General features: G+C 40.0%; 1 protein-coding gene across 3 annotated transcripts in view; it reads left to right on the forward strand.

Moving 5' to 3' along the window:
* Nucleotides 1–11,254, forward strand: part of SETX (senataxin) — an 83,866-nt gene that overhangs the window by 69,065 nt on the left and 3,547 nt on the right. For 2 of the 3 annotated variants that reach the window (XM_081590827.1, XM_081590828.1), the window contains 3 exons: nt 606–698; nt 4,746–4,844; nt 5,468–5,555. In XM_081590827.1, the coding sequence (XP_081446953.1) occupies nt 606–698; nt 4,746–4,844; nt 5,468–5,555 (280 nt within the window). Of the gene's footprint in view, nt 1–605; nt 699–1,623; nt 1,789–4,745; nt 4,845–5,467; nt 5,556–11,254 lie in introns of all 3 variants that reach the window. The other variant, XM_081590826.1, reaches the window with a different exon arrangement.

Raw genomic sequence — 11,254 nt, forward strand, 5'->3', positions numbered from 1 at the left:
TATTTTATTTGTAGGTTTGGCTGCTTAGGAAGAATAGCTCTTTTACAGTGCTCTTAAGGCTTGTTATTAAAAACATAAATGTTTAATAATTTGAATTATAAAAGTCATGTTGATTGTAGCAAATGCAGATAAATGAAAAGGGGGAAAAAACCAACCCCCCTGTTTATACTACCCAGAAATAATCACTAGTAACATTTTAGTATATCTACTTCCAGTCCTTGTACTATGCACATCTTTTTTTTTTTTCCTTTTTCTGTTTTTGGGAAAAAAGAATCATACCATACTTTACATAGTGTTTTATTTATACCTTGCTTTTTTCATGTACTATATTAGAGTAATTTTCCAATCATAATTGTTATATTTTAATTATATAGATTATTCTCCCTAGCACTAGAATAGAAATAAAATTCACTTTTTTACCTTTCACTAAAATACATTATTTTAATGTATTTAATTATTTAATGTATTTTTAAGAAGAGTCCTTCTTGTCCCCTTACTTTCCCTAGCTCTCTCCCTGCCACATACACACAGAAAAATGGTAGTAATAATTTAAAAAAAATGTTTCTAACTTGACTTGTGTTCTGAATGGTGCTGCTCTTTTTCAGAGGGACAGAGACCAGTCGGTGCTCATCTGACTGGCCGTTTCAACCCTACCTCGTGTTTGATGTTGGAGACGGCTTAGAAAGACGGGATAATGAGTATGTTCTCCTTTACTTCAGTCCTCACTGATGGTGTCAGAATTTTTATATTGTTTTTGTTTATATTTAAGTTCAAAATACTTTTCATACAAACCTCTGTCTAGTGCCAGGGCATAATCATTTTCTTTTAGCTGGATTGATAAATTCACCTTTTTAATCATAAAATTACTGATATCTTTATGTATTTCAGTCTTTCAATTTTTCTTTCTTAATTGTATTAGTGGGGATTATATTACCTAATATGTGATAAGCACTTAAGTAGATCCATGCTGAACTCACAGTTGTAAGTAAAATAGATGTGGCCCCAGTGCAAAGCTATTGTGGTCTAACGCGAGGCAGACATTAACCAGGCCGTTACTGTGGTGGTTGATTATTCCAGTTGGGTTAAATATTGTGAAGGAGAAATACAGACACAGTTGAATTAAGGTGTGAGGCAGAGGGTGGACAATACTTTGAGCATGTTGGATTGTGTGAATCGGGTGGTCTGTGAATGCTAGTGCATGATCCGTGTGGCCTTTGGTGAGGAATGAGAAAAGTGATACATCTGAAGCACTTTTCTCAGTGTTGGGAAGATAAATCCGTAATAGGAGCTCTTCATTAGCCATGTCTTCATTATTATAAACACCTTTGTTCTCACTGTGGCTACCCTGTTTTAACAAATGAAGAAGCTGGTGTCTATAAACTTCCTTTGACTCCAAGCTCTTTTCTGTCATACAGCTTCATGTTTCACTGGGCAGTTGTTGTTCTGTGTATTCATATGTACAGTGTTAATGGTCATTATAACAGCCTCTTTGAATCACTGCTGACTGAATAAAGATAAAGCCTACCAATCTACCCTTACTGTAATAGAAAACAAAGTGGAACTTAACAATTGGACTGCTATTAGTTTTGATGTGTTGTATTTTTTTTTTTCCATCTTATTTAGCTCATATGTAAATGTTCAAGAGATAAAACTGGTAATGGAACTAATTAAACTTATTAAAGACAAAAGAAGGGACATTAATTTCCGAAACATTGGCATAATAACCCATTACAAGGCTCAGAAGATGATGATTCAGAAGGATTTGGACAAAGAGTTTGATAGAAGAGGGTGAGGCATCTCTATTTTTACAGCTATTTCCAGTTTTTTCTGTTGAATTAAAAAGAAAGAGGGGATGGAAGGAGAGAAGAAAATGAAACTTAACCCCTGAGGCATGGTCGTAGACCCTGGTAACGTAGAACGAGGAGACCAGGACGCTGGCTCCATAGACTTGTGCTGAGAAGGGAGTGTGGTTACGCTTCTAGCACCTGTAGATGGAGTGCCTGCTGCCATTTCGAAGGTCTTCACCATTATACTTGACAGTGGAATTGACTGAGAAACTCTCCAGGCCTTTCCATTTAGTTGGATGACTTGTTAATCTAAATTCTAATTGTACCCGATACACATAGTCACATTTTCACTTAGAAAAAATTATTTAAACCTTTTAGTGCCTTCACGTATAGGGTGAAGATCATGTCTTTGTCTCCTTTTACCTCAACAGTAAAATTAAAAATTAAATATTGGAAATCCAGTAACTCCACGGTTTTTGCACCTCGAAACACACGAACTACCAAAATTGACTCTAGGAAAAAACCAGAAACATTGGATAGATCTATTAAATGTAAACAGATTGAGTTAGTAATCAAACACTTACCAAGAGAGAACAAACCCAGGACCAGGCTTCACTGGTGAATTCTATCAAACGTTAAGAATTAACAGCAGTCCTTTTGCAAATGCTTCCAAAAAACAGAAGGGAAGACTACTCATTTTATGGGGCCACTATACCTTGATACCAGAACCATGGAGACATCACCAGAAAAGAGAACTACAGACCAATATATCCTTTATGAATGTGGATGCAAAAATTCTCAACAAAATAATGGCAGCTGAACTCAGTAGCATATTAAAAAGATTATAGACCAGGACCAAGTGGAATTGATCTCAGGAATGCAAGGTTGGTTCAACATATGATAATCAGTCAGTGTTCTGTACCATACGAAAGGGAAATCCCATGTGGTTGTGATCATCTGAATAAATGTGGAGAAAGCATTTGAATGCAACAACAACCTTTTATGATAAAAATACTCAACAAATTTAGGAATAGAAGGGAACTTCCTCAGGCTAATAAAAGGCATCTATGAAAAACCCATAGCCCAAAAACCATACTTGATGGTAAGATGAAAAGTTTTCCTGTATGATCAGGAAGGATAGGATGTCGGCTCTCACTGCTTTTGTGCAGCACTGTATTAGAAATTCTGTGCAGACCAGTTAGGTAAGAAAAGGAAATGCAATATTTGTGCAAACTGCTAGTCCTTATAAACAGGTTCAGCAGAGTTGTAGGATACAAAATCAGTATGCGGATATCAGTTGTATTCACCAGCCATGAGAAATCTGATAATTAAAAAAAAAAAATTCCATGTACAGTAGCATCATAAGAACAAAATAGTTAGGAATAAATATAACCAAAGAAATACAAGCTCCTACACTGAGAAGTACAAAATGTTGTTGAAAGAAGTTGAAGAACTCCAAAATAAGTGGAGACAGTCCATGTTCATGGATTGGAAGACTTACTAAGATGGCACCTTTCCCCACACTGATCTACAGATTGGTTATCTCCATGAAAATTAAAACTACGGTTTTTGGAAAAGCTTATTCTAAAGTTCATCTGGAAGTGTAAGATACTCTCCAAACAACTTGACAGAACAGTGTTGGGGGGCTCACACTTTTTCAAAATTTACTACAAAGCTATCAACATTGTGGTACTGTCATCAGGGTAGACATATAGACTAATAGAAGTGAGATTCCAGAAATAAATCTATATGTTTGTGGCCAGTTGATTTTCAAGAAGGGTGCCAAGACCATTCAGTGGGGAAAGAATAGTTTTTTCAACAAATGATGCTGGAATAAGTATAGGTTTCCTCCTGCAAAAGAGTGAATTTTGACCCCTGTCACACTGTATACAATAATTAACTCGAATTAGAGCCCTGAGTCTTCAGAGACAAAATTATAAAATATATAAGGAAACAAAAGTGTAAATTCATATGATCTCAGATTAGGCAACAGTCTTAGGTATAATATCCAAGCACAAGTAACCAGAGGAAAATTAAATTGGTCTTCATAAAAATGAAAAACTTTTTGTTTCAGATGACACTATCAAAGAGTGAAAAGACAACCCACAGAATGGGAGAAAGTACTTGCAAATTATTTATCTGATGAGTTATATCCAGAATATAAAGAACTCATACAACTTGATAATAAAATGACAGTCTTATTTATTAAATGGGCAAAGGATGTGAATAGCATTTTTCAAAAGATAAAAATCCAACAGGCACACTAAAAGGTATTCCACATTATTTATCATTAGGGAAATGCAAATCAGAACTACAATTAGATAACAATTTCATACTCACCAAGATGACTGTTATTAAAAAACAGGCATTAACAAATTTTGGCAAGGATGTGGAGAAATTGAAACACTTAATACATTGCTGGTGAGAAGATAGAATGGTAAATCATTGTGGAAAACAGTTTGGCAGTTCCTCATAAAACATAGAATTACCACATGACCAGCAGTTTCATTCCTAGATACATACCTGCATTGGGAAAATGTTCACAGGAAAGCTTGTACGTGAATGTTCATAGCAACATTATTCATGATAGTCAGAAAGCAGAAACAACTCAAACTTCCAAAAATTGTGTATGGGAAAATTGTGTATTTGTACAAGCAAATACACAGTCATAGAAGGAATGAAGTAGTGGTATATTTTGTGACACATGTGAACCTTGGAAAACATCATGCTAAGTGAAAGAAACCTGACACAGAAGGTCCCATATTCTATAACTTCATTTATATGCTATGTCCCGTGTGGAAAAGTCCACAAAGACAGAAGGTAGATTAGTGGTTGCCAGGGCCTGGGGCGGAGGGAATTAGAGACTGATGGCTAATGGGCATGGGGCTTCTCTACTGGGAATAGACGTGCTTTAATAACTTATGTTTTTCAGTAAATATGTATCTCTTTCATTAATAGGGCAGCAGAAGTAGATACCGTGGATGCCTTCCAGGGTCGTCAGAAAGACTGTGTTATTGTTACGTGTGTCAGAGCAAATGCCACACAAGGCTCAATTGGGTGGGTAACTGTCATCCTTGACTTTTTGCTTTGTTTATAATCCAGAAGTAGATCTATTTTTAATCACTGTTCGAGAGCACCATCATTGGCTCAGTTATATAAAAAATTACATAATGTCATGAAGGTTTTTTTTTTAAGTTGTGTAGTTGATCCACTGGTAGGTCTGCTTTTCTTGGTTCCTTGTGTATTAACCCATGTCACAGAGTGAATCTGTTTTTTCACTTGGTGAGAGTGAAATAGATGATTGAATCCAGTATATTTTGCAGGGGCATGTTCCTCTCCACAGTATGTGTCATAATTGATCTACTGTCATATTTTTAGGATGTTTTAAAAACTTAAAAATCACAGCATTAAAATTTCTAATATCTAAGTCACGATAGGAAATAGGTGTGTCACTTTGAAGGAAAGCTCCAGACATTGTTTGTTTACTGTTTTTGATGAGAATTGCCCTATGCCAGGTCCCGTGTGTTGGGAGAAGGGGTGCAAAAGCATTGTGATTTTAAAGGAGAAGGAGCCAAGAAAAGCTGTCTGAAATATCGCCTGTGTCTCACATACACTGATAACACTGCCGAGTCATTCTGTACAAAGAAGTAACATTTTTTTTTTCTTCTTCTATTGCTTAGATTTCTGGCAAGTTTGCAGAGATTGAATGTCACCATCACAAGAGCCAAGTACAGCCTCTTCATCCTGGGACACTTGAGAACCCTAGTGGTAGGTACATTCTAGAGGACCAGGGAACTCAAAAGGTTGCCCCTTATTACTCATACTGGGTTGAGGTTTTGTTCTTATGTTTTATCAAAATGGAAATGATTTCGAGGTCACAAACAATAGTGTTCCTCTTACCCCCTCACCCCCACCTTGTTAGTCCCCCAGTACAGCTTCTTCATGGGAGCTCTTAGACACCCAGACTATTCTTCCTATCCTAGCCCAGAACCCAAGTAGTCAGAGTGTGCTCTCAAGATGACCTGTAAGAAATCATTTCTACATCGTGGGATCGGTCAGCACTTGGTAAACACTGCGTTACTGTGGTCTTGGCTCAGCCTAATGCCAGAGAGAGTGGGAGTTTGCAGGTGTCTGTATGGATCTTCATTTCTGTCCTGACACTTCAAGCCGCACCGCTTACTGCTTCCCTTGAGAGATGAGTGCCATCAGAGTGCTCTGTCAGAGCAGATGCTTCTCCAGAAGGGTCAGGTTCCACTTGTGGTCCACAGACAGTATAGCCTGGTTGGGTGAACTATAGCTGGTTAAATGTGTATTTCCTGCTTTGTCTCATTTAGGGGTAATAACTTGGTTTCTCTAATTTTAACAGTCTTTGGTTTATCTTAGGAGAAGTGCTAACTTAGTTCAGTAGCTCAGTCGTGTCCGACTCTTTGCGACACCATGGACTGCAGCACACCAGGCCTCCCTGTCCATCACCAACTCTCAGAGTTGGCCCAAACTCATGTCCTTTGAATCTGTGATGCCATCCAACCATCTCATCCTCTGTCATCCCCTTCTTCTCCCGCCTTCAATCTTTCCCAACATTAGGGTCTTTTCAAATGAGTCAGTCAGCTCTTCGCATCAGGTGGCCAAAGTATTGGAGTTTTAGCTTCAGCATCTGTCCTTCCAATGAACACTCAGGACTGATCTCCTTTAGGATGGACTGGTTGGATCTTCTTGTAGTCCAAGGGACTCTCAGGAGTCTTCTCCAACACCACAGTTCAAAAGCATCAATTCTTCGGTGCTTAGCTTTCTTTATAGTCCAATTCTCACATCCATACATGACTACTGGAAAAATCATAGCTTTGACTAGACGGACTTTTGTTGACAAAATAATAGGTCTGCTTTTTAATATGCTGTCTAGGTTGGTCATAATTTTCCTGCCAACTTAGTGAACTGAAGTGAAAGTTGCTCAGTCATATCCAACTCTTTGCGACTCCGTGGACTGTACAGTCCATGGAATTCTCTAGGCAGGAATACTGGAGTGGGTAGCCATTCCCTTCTCCAGGGGCTCTTCCCAACCTAGGGCTTGAACCTAGGTCTACTGCATTGCAGGTGGCTTCTTTACCAGCTGAGCCACAAGGGAAGCCAATTTAGTATTTCCCCCTATTTTGGCTAGTTCCACCAGAGGGCGTTCAAATACAGTCTTCCTCTTCAGCTCTTCCCTAGGTCTGTGGTCTGTAGCTTTTGTTGTTTGGTACCTCCTTGAAATAATTTTTAAAAGCAGCGTATCCTCCATTTTAAGTTGATACTGAGAATCTTTTATCAGAAGGATTGATAAAGATTTTGTTTATAATATGTTGTAAATACTGACATTTTAAAATAAGGCTAATAAAAATCTATTATGTCACTCTTAAGTGTATCCAGTGGGGTAGAGAGCAGTGTTATTCTTTCTGCTCTTTAAAATTGAATTGTCGTCTCTACTGTTTAGGATACAATTCAGTGGGGATAATGAATATATTTTCATAATTAAAAGTCTGTCTGTTAATATGACTATTAGGCTTTTCTGCCACAAAAAAAAATTACACTATAAATTGAACATTGAAAGAGTTGTTTTTCATAACTATTTGGGAAAACTGTGAAGAGTGTACTTTTTTGGTAACTTCCTGCAAATCTGTTGTTCAGTTTCTAAGTCATGTCTGACTCTTTGTAACCCAATGAACTGCAGCACCCAAGGCTTCCCTGTCCTTCACTGTCTCTGGGACTTTGCTCAAACTCATGTCCATTGGGTCAGTGATGCTATCCTAACCCATTTCATCCTCTGCCACCCCCTTCTCCTCTTGCCCTCAATGTTTCCCAGCATCAGGGTCTTTTCTAATTAGTCAGATCTTTTCCATGGAGTTGGCTCTTCACATCAGGTGGCCAAAGTATTGGCGCTTCAGCCTCGGCATCAGTCCTTCCAATGAATATTTAGGGTTGATTTCTTTTAGGATTGACTGGTTGGATCTCCTTGCAGTCCAAGGGACTCCTAAGCATCTTCTCCACACCACAGTTCAAAAGCATCAATTCTTTGGTGCATCACTTCTTCTTTACGGTCCAGCTCTCACATCCGTGCATGACTACTGGAAAAACCAGAGCTTTGACTGTACAGACCTTTGTTGACAAAGTGTTGTCTCTGCTTTTTAATATGCTGTCCAGGTTTGTCATAGCTTTCCTTCCAAGGCGCAAGCATCTTTTAATTTCATGGCTGTAGTCACTGTCTGCAGTGATTTTGGAGCCCAAGAAAATAACATCTGTCACTGTTTCTACTTTTTCCTCATCTGTTTGCCATGAAGTGGTAGGACTGGTTGCCATGATCTTAGTTTTTTGAATGTTAAATTTTAAGCCAGCTTTTTCACTTTCCAGGCTTCTGTCATCACTCAGTTGGTAAAAAATCCACCTGCAATGCAGGAGACCTCAGTTCGATTCCTGGGTTGGAAAGATCCCCTGGAGAAGGGATAGACTACCCACTCCAGTATTCTTGGGCTTCCCTTGTGGCTCAGGTGGTTAAGAATCCACCTGCAATTCAGGAGACATGGGTTCAATCCCTGGGTTGGGAAGATCCCCTGGAGAAGGGAAAGGCCACCCACCTCCAGTATTCTGGCCTGGAGAATTCAGTGGACTATACAGTCCATGGGGTCGCAGAGTTGGACACGACTGAGCAACTTTCACTTTTCACTCTCCTCTTTCACCCTCCTTAAGAGGCTCTTGAGTTCCTCTTTGCTTTCTGCCATTAGAGTGCTATCATCTGCATATCTGAGGCTGTTGCTATTTCTCCTGCCAGTCTTGATTCCAGCTTGTGAGTCATCCAGCCCGACATTTTGCGTGGCGTGCTCTCCATATAAGTTACATAAGCAGGTTGACGATAAGTAGCCTTAGTGCCCCTTTCTGAACTTTGAGCCAGTCTCTTGTTCCATGTCTGAGTCTGACTGCTGCTTCTTGCCCTGCGTACAGGCTTCTCAGGAGACAGGTCAGGTGCTCTGGTATTCCCGTCTCTATTTCCCACAGTTTGTTGTGATCCACACAGTTAAAGGCTTTAGCAAATCTATAGTGAATCTATAGGTCCCTCAAAATAAAGGTGGTTTTTTAACTTTTTCTTTAGTACTGGAGTATAGCCGATTAACAAGCAATGTTGTGATGGTGTCAGGTGAACAGCAAAGGGACCCAGCCATACAGTCATGTAAATTAAAGATTTTTTTTTAAATTGTTTTTCCTGTGACCATAAGGATCAAAGTGTTTAACAATTGATATCTTATCAGTTGAAGAATGTGGTAACAATGATTATTTTTATACAGTTGAATTCTGATAATATTCAAACCTGAAAAGTAAATGTTTATAGAGCTGTGTGTCTTAGGTGTCCTGATGACCGAAGCCCTTGTGGGCACCCCTGTGTTTACTGCCCTCAGATATGACACGCAGATGATTGTACCTGCCCCTGGCAGCTTGCTCTGTAGTCAGCCTGGGGGCGGGTGAGAATTGTGATGGTGACTGGGAAGGGTGGAGTGGAAGGGCAGGAAAGCCCCAGGAGGGGACGTAGGAAACTGAAGTTTGAAAGCTGAGGTTTGGAAATAGATTCCCAGAGAACGGTCCCACCTCCCTCCCCCACCAAGGGCTTCTCTGTGAGCTCACAGATGTTAGGGGAGAAGCCCAGGAAGGGCTGTCCCACTCTGGGAAGCTAGAGACAGAGAGAACTAAGGAGAAAAAGCTCCCAGTCTGTCATTTGGACTTTCCAGTCCAGTTTACGGGTTTCTTCCTGGGCTTCTCCCCTGACGTCTTTTTTGGTTTTTCAGCCCAGTTTCCCTTATGGGAGCGAAATGAGGACTAATAGCCCCTCTTCAGAACTGTTTCTGTGATCTAGGACTTGGATTAAACACCAGGTTTAGGTGCATCAGACTCGGCAAAAATCACAGTAAGGCCACTTGCTTTCCATCTGCGTTCCAGCCACAGGGCAGGACTCTCTTAGGGCACTGCTGAGTTGGGGACAGATCCGAGCCACAGGCCTGGTGCTGCTTATGTGTGCATGGAGCACGAGATCACTGCACCGTGGACTTGATTTCCACGGCTGCTTTAAGAGACCCTGTGAGGTCCACATTGCTACTACAGTCTGTCAAATCCAAGAAGCCATTAATTATGATATGCACCATTATTTCATGTTCTACTCTTGAACTTTGACAGTTTGTTTTCACTTAGGATTTTTGTCTTACTGTTTTTTTTAAAGAATCTTCCAGTTTTAGGCAGATTTTTATCATATCATTCTTGTTCATACATAGGAAATACAAAAAAATAAATAGGCTAAGATAGTCTTAAAAGTGTTTCACTAACACTTCTCAGTCATTTCTCAGTTCACGGTCACATGTGTGTTACACGCTTGAGCCATTATCCTCTGTAGTCAGAGGCGTTTCCTCACGGGTTCTCTGGGATTTTTTTTTCCCCTGACTTCTGACCTCTATTCTCCAAGTTGTAGTGCTGGCACTTTGTCATATAAGATGTCTGGCAGAAAGATTTTCAGGCAAGAGCCAGGACTTGTTCTTTTTAAAAATGGTTTGACTAAAAGACAAGAGGTTGTAGTCACCCAGCCGTGAATTTCCCCATGATTGCATACATGGAGAGTGCTACCTGGCCCGAAGACACCCTAACAGTCAGAAATCATAAAATGTGAAAACAGAGTGCATTTCAGAGTCATTTAAATAAAATAACCATTCATGTTTTCCAGTTGAGGGAACAGACTCAGAGAGGTCAAGTGACTTGAGCACAGTCACACAGCAAATAAATACTATGGCTTCCCTGGTGGCTCAGCTGGTAAAGATTCTGCCTGCAATGTGGGAGACCTGGGTTCAATCCCTGGGTTGGGAAGATCCCCTGGAGAAGTGAACAGCTACCCACTCCAGTATTCTGGCCTGGAGAATTCCATGGACTGTATATATATAGTCCATGGGGTCGCAAAGAGTCAGACACGACTGAACGATTTTCACTAACTCTATACCCCCAGCCACCTGTAGTGCAGGAGCCCACAGGAGGGTTGTTGCTCAGTCACCTAAGTCATGTATGGCTCTTTGATAGCCATCCTTTTTCTTCTCTTTGCTTTGTCAAAAAGTCTTCATCATTTTTCCCTCCACTGTGGTCTCTCTCCTAAGGAAGCCCGAGGTTTGATGATTATAAATAAGCAGTTTATTGCCTCTCTTCCTCTAAAAGGAAGAGAGGAGAGATGCATGGGTTGGATTTTCTTTACACCTTCTTTAGATGTGCTTTTCATAACTTAAGCTCTTCTAGAAGAGACAGAAAGTTTCATGATATCTTTAGAATGGTATCTCAGTGGGTTAAGATGGTTTAGCCTGTTGGAGTTTGGGAAGCCTTTGGGAATTTGGTGACAGCTATGGACCTGTTAGTAGAACAATCAACATGCACTCAAAAGTTAGAGCTTTCTGCAACTGAGCCTGCCTGCCATCTTCCCA

Source organism: Giraffa tippelskirchi, chromosome 4 (genome assembly GCF_054371585.1).
Source record: "Giraffa tippelskirchi isolate mGirTip1 chromosome 4, T2T-mGirTip1v1.2.pri, whole genome shotgun sequence".
Classification (NCBI taxonomy): Eukaryota; Metazoa; Chordata; class Mammalia; order Artiodactyla; family Giraffidae; genus Giraffa; species Giraffa tippelskirchi.